A 19,693-nucleotide genomic window follows, 5' to 3' on the forward strand; every position below is an offset into this window, starting at 1 on the left:
TCGCAACCCTCAGTGTTGCCCCCGCACCGGACCAGGGACCGGCAACGGGACTGCAAACCTCGGCGTTGCTCCCACGCCTCGCTCAGCCAGTGAGCTGGAGCCGGTCTGTATGTGGGATCCGAACCCTCGGGCGGGAGCGCTGCCGCGCTTCCCAAGCGGCGCACTATCCAGTGCGCCACCGGGCCGGCCTTTGTTCGCTTTTTAAATGCCTACGTCTGCCACTGCACCATGAACCCCACGAGGGCAGAGAGAAGTCGGTTTGCCCCAGGCTGGGTTTGCAGGACAGGACATACAGTGGGTTCCCAATAAATATTGGTCAAGTGAATGAATGAAAAACAGGGCTGATGCCGACCCTGGCTGTCCTCTTCACTGAGCCCTCGGTCCATGGAGTCTGGACTATGGTATGGCCTCCCCGCCCCCTGCTCCAATCTCACCTGTACACTGCCAGGGAGGTCCCCCTTCTTGAACTCCTCGATGGAAGCCTGTAGCAGGGAGGAGGCCTGGCGGAGGTCAGCAAGGAAAGGGTCCACCTTCTGCAGGACGGAAGGCCAGGGCAGAGGCATGAGCCTGGGCCAGTGGGGAGGACACCTCCCCCATCCCAGGACACAGGAGGCACCACGCAGTGTTTTTCAAACTTTAGCTGCATCAAAATCATTTGGAGAGCTGGTTAAAACACAGACTTCTGGGCCCTGCTCCTGAGATTGTGATTCCATTCCTCTGGGGTGAGGCATGAGAACATGCATTTCTAACCAGTTTCCAGGGGATGCTGATGCTACTGGTCTGGGGACCCCACTTTGGGAAGCACTGGTACTGGGAATGAGAGAGGAGGAGAAAGAGGCCAGGCCTAAGCTACTCCCAGGTCGGAAGGGACACCTTGCAGGAGGGAAGAAAGGGAAGGAAGGGGGTGGGATGAGGGGACGTCCTTGGCTGAGTCCCACGTCAGCCCAGCTCCGCCACTTACTAGCTGTGAGACCTTGGACAAGTTACTTAAGCTCTCTGTGTCTCCACTTCCTCCTCTGTAAAAACGGGATCATAGTAGTTCCTGCCTTACAGCGTTGTGTGAGGATTAAATGGATTAATTTGTACAAAACACTGGGAATAGAGCCCAGCACATACTGTTAGTCATCATCATTATTAGTTTTATATTCTGGGTCTATAGGTAAGATCTCATTTTAAGGAAAGGTTTTAAAGCTAAAATATAGTTCAAAACCCATTGAATTAATTGGAGAGGGAAACTGGGTGCTTAGGGGACAAGTAGGAAAGGAGATTTTTCAGCATATACCCTTTTGTACCATTTGAAATTTGAATACATCACCTATTCAAAAACAGGCACAATTTGAAAAAGATCACCTAGGCAGAAAGCAAATAAACCACCACTTTAGACTGTGAGTACAGACTAGTGGTTCTCAACAAGGGGTGACTTTGCTCCTTAGGGGATATTTAGCAATGTCTAGAGACATTTTGGTTGTCACAATTTTTGGAGTGCTACTGTCATAAGAGGGTGGAGGCCAGGGATGGTACTCAACATGCTACAACACTCGAGACAGCTCCCAACGAAAAAGAATTACCCAGCCCCCAAATGTGAATTGGCAGAGGTTGAGCAACCCCGGTCTAGAGAGAGCCCTGGGTGGGCACTTATGGGCACTGGGTTCAGCGTGGTTTGAGCCTATAATCTTCTGTGTGTGGTTGTGCAAGTCGCCCCCATCCTGTGTGTCCTCATCTGTTAAATAGGGCATGAAATGCCCCTTGCGGGGTTGCAGTGAGGAGGGATTGCAATCACACAGGCAAGGAGCCCAGCACTGGCAGTTTCCTTATTTCTCTCCTCTTACAGGTGGGAGCACATCTGCCTCCCCCACCAGACCCCGAGTTCCCCCAGTTGTGTGGCTCCACAGAGCAGGTGCCTGTACATTTATTTTCAGTTAACAAAGGCATAGCTCTTAGCATGTACCAGACACCCTTCTAAGCTCTTTACCACATTAACTCAATTAATCCTCACACACACACACATTCAGAAACCATGAGGAGATGCTACTATTAACCCCTACCTTGCAGATGAGAAAACCAAGGCTCAGAGAAGGTAAGTAACTTACCCAAAGTCACACAGCAGAGCTGGGAAGAGAACCCAGGCAGTCTGGTCCCAGAACCCGAGCTCTTAGTCATTCCACTCTGCAACTTCATTGTAAATGTTTGTTGAATGACTGTGTTTTTGAACCTGACAGGGTTGATGGATCTATGGGACAGGACAGTAAAGAGAAGAAGAGAAGGAGGGGCAGGGGCTACAGGCTGTGATGGCAGACACCTGGAAGAACTGCACCCACTCGCTGTGGCAGTAGGGGAGGGAGCCTTCCAAGTCCGGGGGCAGCTGGCTGGGGTCCACATGGTGGCTGAGGGCCTTCAATGAGGTCAGCACCTCCACCTGCAGACAAATGAAGTCAGTCAGGAGGACCAGGGGACTCTGTGGGGACAGACATTTGAGAAGGTCCTGCCCAGATCCCAGCTCCAGCACCAGCCCACCTCCCACAGGGAGGGTTGACCCTGGCTTTAGGAGCTGCTTTCTGGGCAACCAATCTTCTCTGTAAGCTCTGACAAATCAAAATTTGGGACCAGACCCTGGTTAAGGAATAGCAAATAAACAACACGTGTAGTGCCACTCTCCCAGCCTGTGCCCAAGGGAGACATCATTAATCAATCACCGCACTTGTTCCCTCTGAGCTTGGCTCTTTCTCAGCACAGCTCTCCAGGCAATCACACAAGCTGATTGAAGCTGGCCCTGTGTTGAACTTCTTTATAATCCTTACACTCTTCTCTGGTGACCTACCAAGGTACTGTCTCCTCCTTGGGGCTGATGAAAAAGGCTACCAAATCCTAACAGTGTCCCCTAAGACATGGAAGAGGGACTAGGTGACTGCTTCTCCTCGGCAGTGAAGTTTGAGGTTTATGCTGAGAATAGATTCAGATATCTAGGCTTGGGATTGGATGGATACTGTGGGTTTTTGGACCTCTCTGTTATCCCTTCTACTCAAGTGTGGTCCATGGGCCAGCAGCACCAAGGAGCATGCTAAAAATACAGAATCCCAGGCCCCATCTGGAACGACTTAATTGGAACCTGCACTTTCACAAAACCCTTAAGAAATCTGTAGGCACACTGAAGTTTGAAAAGCACATCTCTAGCTCACAATGTGCCTCTTTAACCAGGAAGTGGGAGAACTTTTAAATCACTTCCTGAGGCAGGGCAGAGGGCTGGGTGCCCACACTCATTATTGTGGTATATGGCACTAATTAAAGGGAGCTGCAGGGATCTTTCCTGCAAAGTCCTGAGTCAACTCCTCATCTGTATTAATTAGGGAGAGAAATATAGGAAGAGCAGGGCTGGGCTGCGAGCCAGGAGACTCCAGCTCTGTGTCTATCCAGCTTACTGTGTGGCCTTAGGCCTCGGTTTCCCCATCTGAAAAGAAAGGGAGGAGGGGCTGACTAGATGCAACTCAGTCATGTGGCAGTGCCTACCAGGAGTTGCTAGGATCGCCAGAGAAAAATAATTCTGTGACAGATTTGGCGATGCCGGCCATAGGGCAGGACTGAACAGTTGTAGTGCCCAGGCCTCGGGTTTATTGCCCTACACTGGACTATTTCAAGGCCGCTTCTAGCTCGTGAGTTCTGCAGTTCTTCATCCCCATCCCCCAGCTCAGCTCAAGCCCAACAACTCCCCTCCTCAACCGCGACGCTGCCTGCTCCTCACCTGGATGTCAGGTAAGGTCTGCAGCTGGAGAGCATCCTCCTTCTCCCCCAGGAGGAGGACAGCTCGGAAGGAGGCTGGGACCAGAGCCTGTCAAAGAGAACCGCTTCAGAGCTGCTCTGCCCAAGCCTCCACGGAGCCTCCCCACCCCTTTATCTCTTCCTCCTTCCCCTCTAAGATACAGGCACATTTACAGGGTGGGAGGTTCTCCCATGACTGGGACCTTTGTGTGTTACGTTTGGATGATGAGTAATCATTTGAAGTCAAGACAGCAGCAAGTCCAAGCTGCACTGCAAACCTTCCTAGATGACCCGCCCCTCTGGGCCTCAGTTTCCCCACCTATAAAGCAAGGAGGTCAGACCATGAGGTAAGCATATGCCAAACCTCCATTTACTCTGCTGCCCAGAATGGCTGGTCAGGAGTCTCTTTCCTTCCCCGTTCTCAGTTCATGAGGTTTGTGGGGTCTAAGTCTAAGCCAATCGGTGTGTTGCATTCCCCTGGCCACAGGGATTGGTTGATGGATGAACCCCTGAGCCAATCAGACTTAATGAGACACAAAGAAACTTTTGCTGGGACCTCTGGGAAAATAATCTCTCACTCTTTCCTACTGCATTTAAATGAGAGACCATGTTAGAGCTTCTGGGTGCCATGCTGTCACTGGGACCTAGGGGAGCAGGGAGAGCTGTTTGAGAAGGGCACGCTCCCAGGAGAACAGGGCCAGAAATGGAGAGAGAGGAACTAAGCCCTACTGACAATATTTGCCCGTGGATCAAGCTGTACTTGATGCCAGATTTAACTCCTGATCCATCCAGTGACATGAGCCAATGAACTCCCTTCGTCTTTAAGCCTGTTTGGGCTGGGTTTTCTGTTAGCTGCCACTAAAAGATCTTGCCTGGGGATCCTGGTTCTAGTCTGAGCCCCGCGGGCTGTGTGAAGTCAAGAGGCACCTGGTGGCTCCCAAGACTTACCAGACTGAGGCTCTCCACCTCCCACTCACCTGAGTGGCCTGCAGGGCACTGACCAGGCTAGGCTGTGGGGGACGTCTCCTGGCATCAATCACGACTGCCAGCCCTTTGGCTTTATCTTCAGGCCTGTGGGTGACAAACACAATTGGCAGTCTCGCTGGACAGCCGGGGGCTCTCCAGGGGGAAGGACTAATGGAAGGTGACCAAGTTCCAATGCCCCCTCCTCCAGGAAGGCCTCTGTGATTCTTCTCCAGGCAGAGTGCATTGCTCCCTCTTTGCTCCCACAGTATCTCCCACAGCCCTCTCTTGCAACCCTAATAATCATGACTATAGCCACCAGCCCAGTTACAGTGAGTGAGTCACCCAGCATTCACCTTCCCCTTTTGCATGGGCACAACCCCCAAGTTGTTCAAGAATCTAACTCCCTCTATACAGCCATGTCCCCCCAGCGACTGGTTTCTGATTGGTTGAGTGACCAATTCCCCTGGCCAGTGACTGGGTTAGATGGGGTCGTGTGACATATTTCTGGCCAATGAGATGTGAGGGGAAGTTTGCTGGGGGCCTTCTGAGAAAGACATTCTCTCCTCTAAAAAGTTGTGACAAGAAGATACAAGGCAGAGAAACAGAATGACAAATTTCCTTATCAGATAAGACATTTTGAACTGGAATTTCTTTTACTTGCAGCCAAAACACTCTCACTGGTTCATCCACAGTGCACTGAGCTTACAGTGGGCCACTTCTCAGTGGTTACCTTAGGATTTTCCAAACTGAACCAATTGTCAGGATCTGTTAAAATACCAGCCCCTCACTCCAACCCCCACCCCAGTCCCCCCAGACATCAGAGCAGTGGGTATAGGGTGGGGCCAGGGAGTCTCTGTGCTTCTAAGTGTCCTCAGCCATTCTGATGATACAGCAGGTTTGGAAAATAACCCCCACCTACCTTCAAGTCTTACAACCACCCAGTTCATAGACAAAACCAGCAGTGGCCTAGTGCAGGGGTGTTGTGGTGTCTGGCAACTGGGGTGAGTTATTTCATCTCTCTGAGTCAATTTAATAATAATAGCACCATCCTTCTAAAGGGCTGCAGTGAGAACTGATGGATTTACTTATGTAAAGCATTCAGTGACTGCACAGAGGGAGAGGGATATAAATGTTTGCTTTTATTACTGTCCTCAAAGGGGAAACTGAAGCACAGAGAGGTGAAGTGGTAGACAGTGAGAGGAGGCTCTGGGAGATGATACCAGGTCTCTGACCTGTCTCTGGCTATGCCTGTGCTGGATAGTGCTTTGTTTCCAGACCTGTCTCCACCTGCAGCCTAGAGGTCCCTTGATGTGAGGAGCTTCTGCCCAGCGTGAAGCTGGGCCCAGAACGGGTGCCCAGACAATGTTTGCTCAGAGCACAGTGGAAAAACAAGCTCAGCACACAAGAGACTCATGTGCACCATGATCCACGGTTTACACTACACACTCCCCTCATCTTCCGTCACCACTTGCGGCCTTATTTGGTCCTCAGATCCCACTTGGTCATCCCCTTCTTTCAGATGAGCTCAGAGAAGAAAGTTATTGCCCTAAGGTCACATAGCACGTTGATGGGATTCCAGGGCTCTGTCTACCACACTGGCCACTTCTCAGTACAGAAAAGGGGGTCTCAGCTCCACCTGGGGCCAGAAAAGCCACTCCACCTTGATAAGAGGAAGAAAAATCCCAGTGATCAGCAGATGGCAGTAATGGCTCCAGTGGGGTAGAAGGATCCAAAGGGTTCCATCAGTCTCCCCAACTCCTACCCCCAATAGCAGCAGGTCTCAAGGTTGGGTTGGCGTCACTAGCCACAGTCCTGAGCAACCCACTTCTGAGACTGCTCCACTGGGGACATGGTCTCAGAGGAAAGGATGGTGACTCATCCCCCTCCAGTCCAACATTAAGTCTGAATCGCGGCGGGGTGGGGGGCTGTTAGGAATTAGCCCGGGTCACTCATCACTCACTCATTCTTTCACTCGCACTCATTCACTCATTCATTCACTCATTTACCCTTTTCTTCATTTATTCAACAAATATTTATAATTCAGATGCCAGCTCAGTTGCCACCTCCTCAGGGAAGCCTTCCCTGATTTCCTAATTGAAATTAGACTCCCCGCCCTTATCACTCTATGACAGTGGTTCTCAAAGCGTGATCGCTGGCCCAGCAGCATCAGTATCACCAGGAAACTTGTCAGAGATGCAAATCCTCAGACCCCATCCACCCCAGATCTACCGAATGGGAAAATCTAGGGGTGGAGCCCGTCCATCCATCTTAACAGCCCACCAGGTGATTCTGATGCACGCCCAAGGTTGAGACCACTGACCTACAACATCCCTTTCTTTTTGTCACCTCACTAACGCTCCTGAAAGTTGCTTGTCCATGGTTTGTTTCTTGTAGATGGTCCATGTCTCCCACCAGCCTGGGAATCCCCCGATGGCAGGGACAGAGCCTTTCCTGCTTTCCCCCCAGCGTCTGGCTCAGGACTGGCTCTGTGAACAGATGACTGGATGGAAGGGTACAGTGTCTCTCCACTCAGTGCCTGGTCCAAGGTTCTGGGCCGAGAGGGTTCAGGGAGGGATGGCATGGTCAGGGTGGCCCAGCCCCTTACCTGGGGATGGCACAGAGGTAGGAGAGCAGCCTGGTGACCTCTGAGGCCGTGCACCATGGTGCTTCCCAGTCTCCCTTGGTGGTTGACACCAGAAGCAGTGGCCGCCCTGCCCTGTCCCGACCACCTGGAGGAGAGAGGGCACACATGAGCAGTGAGAACCTTGGGGGAGCCCTCCACAGGAGCCTCCCCTGTGGCCTCAGGCCTTTGCCCATGCTGGTTCCTTTGCCTGGAATGCCCTTTCTCTCCTCCTTCTGCAGACTTATGTGAGCTCTGAACTCTTATTCATCCTTCAAGACCCAACTCAAAAGCCCCTTCCCGAGAAAAGTCTTCCCTGAATCCCTCCTCCGTGCAGTGATAGCCTCACTCTCCTCTGGACTCCTGCTGTATGGGGCATCCTGGGATGAAAAGCTTGTGGAATGAGCTCTGGGGTCACACAGACAGGGCTTCAAGTCCTCACTTTGCATGTCCTTGGGCAAGTCTCTGAGCCTCAGTTTGCTCATCTGTTAAATGGGACGAATAAAACACTGAGCTTATTAGGTGAGACAGGTAAATGAGAATGAAATGAGACAGTCCGTGAGAAGCAAGGGCTCAGTGAACGGTGGTGTTATGATGGTCATTATCTCTGCTCTCGTCTCCAGCCCGTGGCATGGTGAGTGTGCAGCCTCGTGGCCACAGCTCACTATTTACTCTTACAGATGTTCAGCTGTGGGCTCTCGATAGGATGTTTCCTGCTTCAGGAACCTGGGCTGTGTGCCCCACTCTCCCCACAGAGGACATGAGGCCAGGCCTGGGGAGTCAGTCTGCACTGGGAGGGGAGAGGACGTACAGCAGTGGGGAAAGAGGACCAGGCCTCTGCAAGTGCGCCAGTCCTGCACCATGGACTCAGTGCCCTGCACTCCAGAGTCACCTTCCTCAGCACCACTCTGCAGTTACCACCACCCACTTGGTATGGGCACAACCCTCTACAGTGTGCAAGACCCTTTACAGCTCATGAAGCCTCGGACAAACTTAACACCTTCACAAGTGCTGTCTTACACAGGGGTCCAGCCATCTGAAACATTCTTTCTTTCACATATGTCTTAAAATTGGACATCATTTAAAATTTTAAAATATATATTTTTGTGTATGTAGATGTATACACACATATGAGAAAACTTTATATCCTCTTGATAATGCGGGTTTGATTTTTTTCCCAAGATTTGTTTACAAATTTGAAAAGTAAAGCCATTTCGTTGAGGACAATAGGGCAGACTTGATATTAACAAACCAGGTATTGAGTAATATTAGGGAATTATTTCTCATTTTGTTAGGTGCTAACGGTGTTGTGATTGTTAGGGGACACGCTGAAGTATTTAGCGGTAAAATATGAAGGTCTGTCATTTATTTTAAAATACTTCAGAAAAAAATAGATGAAACATACCAAAATATTAAGATTTATTCGATCTCGGTAATGGGTAAATGGGTATTCATGATACAATTTTCTCTTCTTTTCTGTATGTTCGAAAAAACTTACAATAGGAAGTCAAAAAAGGTGAACTAGCTAAACCATGAAAAACTCGTAAAGTTGGAGATGTTTATACACATCCCTCCAAAGTCCTGTGGCAGACATTGGGTCCCTCAAGTAGGGATATGCTGCATCAAGTCACTGGGCCCATTTTACTGATGAGGAAACTGAGGCCTGGAGAGGGGAATCAGCTTCCCACTCTCTCACAGGCCCAGGTCCCTGACTTGTCTGCGAGGGGGGATCATGTCTGATTCACCCTTTGACCCTGGGCCACACTAAGAGGTGAGCTTTTGTCTGCTATAAACCTGACGACTGGAGCTCAGGCACAGCTCTGATGCAGCTACTCCCCTGCTCTAAAACCATCCATGGCACCTCCTGGCACTCAAGTGTCCTCCCAGCATCTGTGCCCTCTTCCAGCCTCATTTCATATACTATATGTTATGGGCTCAGTTGTGTCCCCCACCAATTCATGTGTTAAAGTCCTAACTCCCAGTACCTTGGCATGTGACTGTATTCAGAGATAGGGTCCTGAAAGAGGTGATTAAGTTAAAATGAGGTCATTAAGGTGGGCCCTAATATAACACGACTGGTGTCCTTACAAGAAGAGGAGATCTGGACATAGAGGGAGACCCTGTGAAGACACAGAGAGAAGACAGCTATCTATAAGCCAAGGAGAGAGACCTCAGAAGAAAGCAAACCTGCCAGCACCTTGATTTTGAACTTCCAGCCACCAGAACTGTGAGAAAATAAATTTCTGTTGTTTAAGTCACCTAATCTGAAATGGCAGCCATAGCGAACTGATACATTGTCTCTGCTTGACAATGCCTATGGTCAGAGTGGCTCCTCTGTCATTGCCTACAGGAGCCTGTCCCTTTCCCACCTCCCATGTTCGTTCACCCTCTACCTTCTACCAAGTATGCCCTTCCCTCCCATCTCCATTCGGTGAAATACCCTTCACCTTTAATGCCCAGCCAAGATGCCACCTCCTCCAGGAAGACCTACTTACTCCCTGAGGACTGAGATTTGACCATTGGGTCTAGAAACATGGAGGTCATTCGTGACCTCGACAAGACCTGTCTCAGTGTCAAGGTAGGAAAGGAATTCTGATTACAGTGACTTGAAGAGAGAAGGAGAGGAGGGAAGGTGCAGAGACCAGGAGAAAACACAACTCCTTTGTGGAGTTTTGATGTAAAAGAAAGGCAAGGATGGGGACATGGGGCCTAGAGTGGGGTATTTCAAACTGGGCAGCATCACAGCACACTCTCATGCTGATGGGAGTGGTCCAGTGCAGACGGAGAAAGGTGATCATGCAGGGAAGAGAGGAGAATCTTGATGGGATGTCTGATGGGTACAGAGGGACGGTGCACCGATGGAGGCGGGGCCTTGGATGAGGAGCACGGATGGTTCATCCATAGGGGATGCCGAGTGTGTGGGTATAGAGGCTTCGGGTGAGTAACTATGGGGGCAGGAGTTTGTGGACTTCCTCTGATGGCTTCTAGTTGCTCAGTGAGGCCAGGAGGGGGGTCGTCAGTGGAGAGTAAAGTTAGGGAAGATGATGTGGAAGGTCAGAGGAGAGAAGGTGTGAAGTCAGCATTGAGGATGGTGGAGCAGTCATTCAGGACTCTGGAGGTGAAGTAGGATCCACAGGCACCATTGGGACTCCCTGAAGGTCACGGTCAGGAATCTAACATGTGACCAATCAGTGCGGTTGTGTCAATTTTCCCAGCTTTGTCCAGCTGTAAGGGTGCAGGTGGGGAGTAGGAGGAAAGTTGGATTTCACTGAGGCTGGGATTTCTCCGGGTAAATGTGATAGTGGGAGAGAAAGGTAAGGGAGTTGAGAGTATTTGTGAGAAAGTGATTATAGTAATGGGCCATGGAGTCTAAGCTGGGAAGGAGGGACGCAAGGACAGGATGGAGGGTGGGGAGAGACAGTGAGAAGGTGGTTGGATCAATAGGTTGAAGGTTCTGGGGGGAGGGAGGGTCTAAAGTTAATTACAATTCAGGCGTTGGGTGAGCTGGAAAGAGGCAGTGGTAATAAAGGAGTAGGAATCCTCAGATTGAAATCAGGAAGGAAGACAGGGGGTGGCCGTGGGAGGAGTTAGTTATGGGGCGTGAGGACGAGATCACTGGAGAAGCGGAGGTCAGAAAAGGGAAAAGAAGGAGCATCCACAGAGATATTGCTTATGCATTCAACAAGTACTTTTTGAGCACAGACTATATGCCAGGCACTTGGGACCCGTCAGTGTACGTCGTATCCCCCAAGGATTACAGAAGTAGTTGTGGAAAGAGTGACAGTGAGCCAGGTCCTATCTGCCTGTTCTCCACCTCTTACACAAGGGGGAGCCCGAGGCCCAGGGAGGGCAAGCAACTTCTCCAAGGACACACAGGGAGCTGGTGCTAGAGTTGGAACTAAAATCAAGGCCTCCATCATCCCAGAGCAGGGCCCTTCCATGAACAATACCTGAGCCCTTGGAACATGACAGCCCTAAGAGGATTGAAAGATCCTTTTCATACAATTAATATGGGAACACACAGCAAGAGCTTCAACAAAGATGACCAGAAAAAGACAGACAATGCCTCCCAGGAGGTGCAAAAACACAGGGCAGTGCCCAATGCCCTGCAGAGATGTAGAAGTCTATGAAGTAAAATGGAATTGCAGGATGGTCGATTCCCAGGGAGCACTGTGGTGTCTCCTGCCCCCCAGACCTGTACACGTGCTGTTGCCTCTGTCCAGAAGAAAGACTGTTCCCAACGCTTAACCTGGATAACTCCTACTCATACTGTAGGACTGAGCTTTATGTGACTTCCTCTAGGAAGTCTTCCCTGAACTCTTCCCACCCAAGCCAGGGCCAGGGGCCTCATCTGTGCTCCCACAGCCCTCTGTCCTTCCCCACTGGTACATTTTTTTTACACTGGGTTGTAATAATCTTCTGTAATGACCTATTGAGTTTTCTCCACCACTGGAATATAGGTTTCCTGAGGACAGAGAAAACATCAGACTTGTTCCCTGATGAATCCCCAGGGCTAAGCCCAGGGCCCAGTAAATATTTGTTACAATGATAATTAAATGTTAAGCAGGAATGACAACTCCTTCTGGATTGGATGCTGTTGGTTCTCCACCCAGATGCCTTCAGCAGGCAGAGCATCCATCACCCAGGGGCTGGAACTACCAGCTATAAATGGCTCACAGGTGCCTCCTTCTCTGAAGAATTGCCCTTGGCTGAAATGAGACACTGGCTCACCCCGCAACTCCATCCAGGATCAGCCCACAGTTAATGACTGACAGACCCAGGCATACAAAAAGGCCAGCAGCCCCGCACACCCTAGGATGGAGCCAGCGCTGTGGTGTAATTCATGCTCCAGAGAGCCCCCTGGGGTCAGGCCACAGCCTTGCTCAGCTTCCCCTGCCCTGTCCTGCTTCCCTCCCTCCCTTCTCCTGAGAGCCTCCTCCAATAAATCACTTTCCCAAGAATCCATGTCTCAGGCCCTGCTTCTGGGAACTTGATATCCACCTTGGCTGCTTCACTGAAATTTACATGGATGGATGGATAGACAGATGGACAGATGAACAGATGGATGGATGGATGAATACCTAGAAACTGCTTTCATCTAATCCAACTCCTTCATTGGAAAGATGAGGAAACCGAGGCCCAGGGAGGTTTGGTCTAGAACACAGGCCTCCAGGGCTTTCCCTGCCTCCTCTCCACCCACAAGCATCTGACGATAACCTGGGACCTCCCAGCTCCCCCCTCCGCCTCCCCGTTTGATCCCCCAGAACCTGGCAGGCATGCTATCCTCGAGTGGAAAAGCTCAACACCCAGAGCCCCAACACTGCGCTCAGGCCCTGGAGGGTCCTCATCCAGGGTGGAGCCTCTTTCTGGGGGGTCTGCAGGAGCTTCTGGGAAACCAGCCTTTTCCCCAGTCAGTGGGCCTGACTCAGCAGCTGGGCCAGATGTTTTGGTCTGAGTCTTTCCAGCTGAAGAAAAGCAACAACAAAGAAAAAGATGTTAAGCAACAACAAAGAAAAGAATTTTCTAAGCGGATAACATTTTCTCTTTCACCTTCTGACTAATAATAACAGCTTAAAAGTGTTGATCTCCTACTATGTGCCAGACATTGTGCTAAGCTCCTCGCTTTGGGTGTCTCTTTGAACCCTCCAAACAGCTCTGTGAAGTGGGTGAGATCTCCATGGCATAGGTAGGGAGGCCTGGACTCAGAGAGGTTAAGTACTTGTCCAAGGTCACACAGCTAGTGTGTGGCAAAACTGGGTGTGAACTCAGGCAGTCACAACACAGACACAGAGGCTTGCTCAGTTCCAGACCCATGAAACTTCAAGCCCCTTGATATGCTACATGGTGCACTAAACTCTTGAAATTGAGCCAGTGCAGGTGGGTCTCTGTTCCTTACAACCAGAACCACCTTGTAACCTGATCTCATCCAGACAATAATCCCTTTTTCCAGCTGAGGGAGTGAGCCCCTTACCTTTCCCCAAGGATCTGGCTCGGTTGGGTTTAGGAGAGTAGAATGAACAGAGGACTTTCCAAGGCCTGTCATGCTGGAGTGTGGCTTTCTCCAGGGGTATAGGGGATTGTCTCTGCCCCTTCAAGAATGAGAATTTGAGCCCAGGAGTGGGGGACCCAGAAGAGGAGGAGTTTTGACTTGGGTGGGCCTTGAGCTTGGGAAGTCTCCCGATTCCTTGTTTGGTCTTCTCCTCCATCTTTGTTTCAGAGGCTGGGGCTGCAGGAATAGCGGGGGCCAGGCAAGGAGAAGAAGATTGTCTTGGTCCAGGCCTGAGCTGGAGCATATTCTCTGAGTTTCCCAGAGGTCCCCGCATCTTGGAAGCAGCTGGCTCTTCTGAGACACCTGTCCCAAGGCCAGAGTCACAGTCCAGTAAGTCCTCAAGGACATTGACATAGGGCCCTTGGGGCTGCCGTTCTGAGTCGTGGGTGGGTGCTTTATGGTTGACCTTTCTCCTCAAGCCAAATATGCAGGGCTCCTCCTCCGAGCTTGCTGACTTTGCACAAGACCATTTTTCCAAGGAAGGTTCTCCATTGGCCTCAGAGAGAGGCAGCATCTTTTGAGAGAGAGGAATTTCTTTAGTTCCAGACAGCTCCATTAGTGCCCCCAAAGTACATCCAGTGGATGTCTCCACCTCTCTACTGAGAAACTCTCCTCTGCTCTCTTGGGGAAAGTCCAGGAGGGCCACATAGTCTCCCTCCAAGTCCTGGGTGACCACATCATCCATCCTGAAGGCCACCTCCCCAGGCCTGGCTTGCTCCACCTTGATGAGTCCCGGATACTTGTTTCTATATGTGTTGCCCTTACCCTTGGCCGAACTCTGGACTAGAAACACCTGGTTGCCTGGGGTCCTGGCCTGGTGCAGCTCTTGAGGGCTACTCAAATCGAGTGCCTCTAATTGAAGGGACTCCCAGGCTGCGGAGAGGACATTCACAGCTTGGGATCTGTCATCCACAAACTCTGGGCTGGTTATCTTGGTCCAAGGCACAGAAGCAATCCCATTTTCCGAAGCTACCAGGCAGTTGTGTAGAGGACTCCCCTCATAGTCACTATTGATGGCCTCCAGCCATTCTTGGGTGAAAAGTATAGGGTAGGATGATTCGGGAACAGGCTTCTTGTCCACTGTGCGGAGGTCTAAGGAGAGGCATTTGATCATGATGCAGACAGACTGCTCCTCCTGGGGCTCAACTTGGAGGAAGAAGTCACCCTGGCGCAGTAAGAGGGAATTGAGGGGTGCCAAGTGGACTACGACCTCATCCCGCAGACAGAGCGGCCAGCCCTCGTGCAGGAAGAGGCAGTGTGAGTAGGGGGCCTGCGGAGAGAAGGCGAAGGCATCAGAGAACCTGGCTCTGGAAGACCCCACCCTTGGATCTGCTTCCTTCTCTCTTCCAGCTGGAATCTTGAAGCTGTTGGGCACCAGGGTGAGGCAGGAAAGATAACAGGGACATAGCATCTAAGAGGCCCTTGTTCTCAAGTTTGCACAAGGGTTTCCTCTCCTGCCTCCCCTACTCTTGCCCCTGACCTTGAGAATACTTGTTAGCCTGCTGTCCCAAGGGAGAAGGCTCAGAGCTTGGATTGAGCAGTCCTTGGACTTTCTTACATAATTTGGGTGTGTGTGTGGGAGACCTCCAGAGAATGACAATAAACTTCCTGCTAATTAAGCAGGTGTTTCCTGCAATCATTAATTGGGGAAATCAGTGAGATATGACCATATTTGTACCCGAAGTTGATAAATCCATTCATATCAGTTACATTGTAGATTTGGCCACCTTGGAGAACCTTCATATCCATGAGGCTTCACGAGTCTGTGAGTTATTGCTCCTCTTTCACCGAGCCCTCTACAGTTTACAGTGTGCTCTCCCTCGCCTTCTCATCGAATGAGACAAACCAACACAGCCGTATTTTGCAAATAGCAAACCACCAGAGATGACAGCTAGAAACATTTTGTTTGACTCTCGCAGTAACTCAGGGGTGCAGGCAATTCAGGCATTACTATTCTCACTTTTAAAATGAGGAAACTGAGGCTCAGAGAGGTGGAGTAATTGGCTCATAGTCACACCACTGATATGTGGCAAAAGCAGGACTTGGGCGCAGGACTTCACATTTGGAGTCTGTGGTGTTTGTCCCTGGGCCCCACTAGACTTCGTCTGAAGGTGGCTGCCTCTGGCTGACAGTGGCTAGACAGGTCGACTTTGAGGTTGGCACATTATCTCAGAGGGAGAAATGAGGAAGTGAGATAATTACAGCCAATGGCTATTGAGCACTTGCTACCTGCCAGACTCTGTGCTAAGCGGTATGTGCTGTCTCTGTGCGTTAGGTGCTATGTTATTAACATTCCTACTTGACAAAGAAAGAAACTGAAGCTCAGAGAGGTGACATGGATCCCTCAAGTCCACGATGATGAGCCTGGATTTGAACCTGGGGCACCTGACACTGGGGGCCATACTGTTAATCCCATATTACTCCCTCCTGCTCTGAGGTGACACGAACTTGCCTATAATCACAATTAAATTAAATTAGCCTCTAACTAAGAATAAAGATGTGGAGAGGTTGTGACCTGGTCACTGGGAGAAATGAGGAAGGGGTTGGTGCACATGTGGTTTTAACGGACACATAAAGGAAGTGTTTGGTCGTGCAGCTTGTCGGGGAGAAGCAATCAGGACGGGAGGAGCTGCGCGAACTAACATCAGCATGGGGAAGTTGCCTGCAGATGTTTCCACAAGCAGCTCCCCTCTCCTGCAATACCAATTTCTGTGTATTGAGCTATTTCTGTGTGTCAGGCACTGTGCTAAGCATGGCAAACGGGTGATCTCACTTTCCTTCTGGTTTCAACTCTCTCCAGTTCCGGTTCCTAAACCTGAACTTTTAGCTGCTCCATTCGATTTCTTTCTACCACTGAAGTGATGCACACAGTCCCTACCCTTGCTTCTTGCTGCTAGTGAGCTGTGGCCCTGGCCTTGGCAGGCAGTGAGCAACTCAGGAAAGGCTGGTGGGGCTGAGAACCTCTTTGTGACTCTTGAGGCTGGCGTGGCAGGCAGGTGGGCACTAAATAACAGCACAGCAGGAAGCCGTCGGCAAACCTTTGAAGGCAAGTTCCTGCAGTGGGCACTGAGGGTGTGGTCTCCTCAGGCTTCTCCCCACCCTTTTCTTAAACAGTCTCCATCCTCTGCCCATGGAGGTAGATGCATGACTCAAGCCTAGCCAATCGTGGTGCCTGTTGCTCTGGCCATAGTGATTGGTCCAGGAATGGACATATGACCTAAGCCCGGCCAATCAGGATCCTTCCTTGAGATTTTTCTATCTGCAGCTCACGGGGGGGAAGAGTTCATTTTCCTCTCCAGGGTAAGATTTAACCCCAGAGCTACCCTGGGATGCAGCCTTGTGGGAGCACGTAGCCTGTAAGAATGATGCTGACAGGCAGGGAGAAGCAGAGGCAAGAGACAGAAAGTGTCTTCAAGGGGTTTGACCAGAGAATCAATTCAGCCCTGAGGCCTCATCCACCCACCCTGGTCTGGGTGAAGATTCTGTCATTTGCAGGCAATGAATCCTGCCTAAAACACTTTTCTTTCTGCTTTGCCTCAGGAGAGGCCTCCCTGAGATCTGGATTTGAAGGGGTCTCCAGAGAAGGAAGTGAGAGTCCTCATGCCTCAGGGGCTCCTGGGAAACTGCAACATTCTCTGCTCTTTCCACTGAAACTGCCCCCCTTCAGCCAAGGCAGCCTGGCCATGCCCACAACACCAGCCCCAGGGCAGGCTCCTCACAGCCAGAGAAACCCCAAGGATGCCTCTATCCAGGACTTCCTCCCTGCTAGTGAAAGTGCAGATGTAACTGACTCCTAAATGTCACAGGGTAAAGGGCCAAGTGGCCCTCTTGCTCCATTTGGGGGGCTGATGGCTCCCTTTGGGCAAGCAATAACACTTGGAAAACCACCCACACCCTCAGTTCTTCCTGTGAGGCCAGACCCCCCCCCACCAGCTCCTCTGTCCTCGCATCCAGTTCTGTGGCTTTCTGGGAGGGCGAGTCCCCAGCCCTGCATCCGTCCCAACTTACGCAGGCTGCTTCGCGCACTTGCTCACACAAGCGCTTGGCAGGGATCAGGAAATCCAGGAGGAAGCTCAGCCCATCACCCCGGAAGTCAGAGTCCAGGAGCCGGAACACCTGACCCAGGATAGTGGGAGCTGTAGCCTCAAAAGGAGGATAGAGGCCTGCCAGGGCATGCTGGATGGCTGTGTCCAGGGATGGTGGGTCCTGTGGGGGACAGGAGGAGAAGATGAAAAGTAATAGTAATAATAATAATAATAAGGGTAGTGGCCACTCCCCATGACTTTCCAGGCCCCACACCACTGAGGCCCCTCTCTGACCTCCTCTCTTACCCCACCTCCCTCGCTCACTGCCTCCAGCCACATGGTCCTCAAACACACTTGGTACAATCCCACCACAGGGCCTTTGCACTGGCTGTTCCCTCTGCCTAGAATACTCTTTCTTGAGACATCCTCATTCCCTCACCGCCTGCAGGTCTTGGCTCAAATGTCATCCACCACTCCAAGGAGAAGTGGAGGAATGCGGGGAGGCATTCAAGCCAGGGCCAGAGGGAAAGCAGAAGGTGGCATCCTCCACATCCCACCACCTGGCTAACCTGCACACCTACAACCAGAAGCTGGGCCACCAGTGAAGCCCAGCCTGGACTGGACACCTCCAATCCACACGCAGATGTGCAAATGCTAATAAGAGATCATTGTTTCATACCAGAGTTTTAGGGTGGTTTGTTACACAGCAATGACTGACCGATTATGTCCAGAGCTCCAGACTCATATGCCCAGATGCCTCCTGGATGCCTCCCCATAGACGACTCTTAGGCAGCGACATCAACACATCAACTCCAACTCTGCAACTTGCCAAACCTGCTCCTCCCCCCATCCCTACTTCAGTGACGGCCTCACATCTGGTCAGGCTCCAAGGCAAGAAAGCTGCTCATCGTGCTGCCTCCCCACCGCACAAACAGCCCCCAGTCACAGAGCAGTCACAGTCTGTTCCCCTCCAGCAGCTCACCAGCCCACTCACCGCTCTGCTCCCCTGCCCCCGCCCTGACGCAGGCCTTCACAGTCTTTCCCAGGGACACACCTCCTCCTCTCGGGTTGCCAACCTCTAGTCTTCCTCACTCCAGCCATTCCCAGAAGGACCCCAGAGTGACCTTTCTCAAATGCAAACCTGACCTCATCAGTCTGTTCAGAATCACCCAAGGGCTCCCCACGGCCTTCAGGAAGCATCCGGCCTCCAGGTGTCCTGATCCGTGGGATCTGGCCTCCAGCCGCGCTGCCTCTCCTGTGCTTTAGCTGCAATGGCACGTGCCTTTTCTCACTCACTTCCAGGCCTCTGCACATGCTGCTCCTTTCCCCTGGAATGCCTTCCACCACCACGCCTCCTCACCTGGCCAACTCCCTCTCGTTCTTCAAGACTCAGGTCAGTGTTCACCTCTTCCAGCAGATTTTCTCCGACCTCTCATAACACCCCCCCACCCCAGCAGGGTCAGATGCCCCCTTTTCTGGCCTCCTATAGTGCCCCTATCACAGCAGTTCCCATACTGATTGCTGTCTCCCTCAGAGGACTCCAGGCTCCCTGATGGCAGGCATAGTAGGCAGAATAGACACCAAAGATGCCCATGTCCTCATCTCCCAATCCTGTGAATATGTTACTTTACATGGCAAAGAGGAACTAAGGCTGCAGATGGAATTTAAGTTGCTAATCAGCTGATTATCCTGGATTATACAAGTGGGCTCAGTGTCACCCCAAAGGTCCTCAGAAGTGGAAGTGGAAGAGGATGTAGAAAAGGAGAAAGTCAGAGGAAATGTGACCATGGAAGCACATCAGAGAGAAGTGACGTTGCTGGCTTTGAACATGAAAGAAGAGCCAAGGAATGTGGGCAGATCCTAGAAGCTGGAAAAGGCAAGGAAATGGATTCTCCCCTAGAGCCTCCAAAAAATAATGCAGCCCTGCTGACACCTTGATTTTATAGCCCAGTGAGATCTGTGTCAGACTTGTGATCTATAGAACTGCAAGATAATAAATATGTGTTGCATTAAGCTACTAAAATTGTGATAATTTGTCACAGCAACAATAGAATAATATGGCAGGCACTGGCTCCTATTCCTCTCTGGGTTCTTAGTACCTGGCACAGCACCTGGCACAAAGTAGGTGCTCAGTAAATTTTATGAAAGAGTGAACAAAATGTCCCTCTCTGAACCACAATTTTTCTATCTGTAAAATAGGCAGGTTGGACAAGGCCAGAGGTTTCTAACCAGGTGTAGTAATTGGATTAGTGGGTTATGATGTTCAAGTCCTCAAAAGCC

The 19,693-nt window shown here is 51.0% G+C and overlaps 1 protein-coding gene across 1 annotated transcript; it reads right to left on the reverse strand.

Moving 5' to 3' along the window:
• Nucleotides 1–434: 434 nt before the first annotated feature.
• On the reverse strand, nt 435–17,752 carry LOC103582521 (uncharacterized protein KIAA1755-like; the record flags this gene model as incomplete). The annotated part of the gene is made up of 9 exons (XM_008564089.1): nt 17,720–17,752; nt 17,397–17,594; nt 13,311–14,658; nt 12,607–12,804; nt 7,325–7,448; nt 4,731–4,824; nt 3,737–3,823; nt 2,300–2,416; nt 435–533 (listed from the first exon to the last, which is right to left on the reverse strand). Coding segments are annotated over exons 1-9 (2,298 nt in total), but the record flags the coding sequence as incomplete, so codon positions are not given.
• Between the last annotated feature and the right edge of the window lie 1,941 nt (nt 17,753–19,693).

This window comes from Galeopterus variegatus, unplaced genomic scaffold, assembly GCF_000696425.1.
Source record: "Galeopterus variegatus unplaced genomic scaffold, G_variegatus-3.0.2 Scaffold16598, whole genome shotgun sequence".
Lineage (NCBI taxonomy): Eukaryota > Metazoa > Chordata > Mammalia > Dermoptera > Cynocephalidae > Galeopterus > Galeopterus variegatus.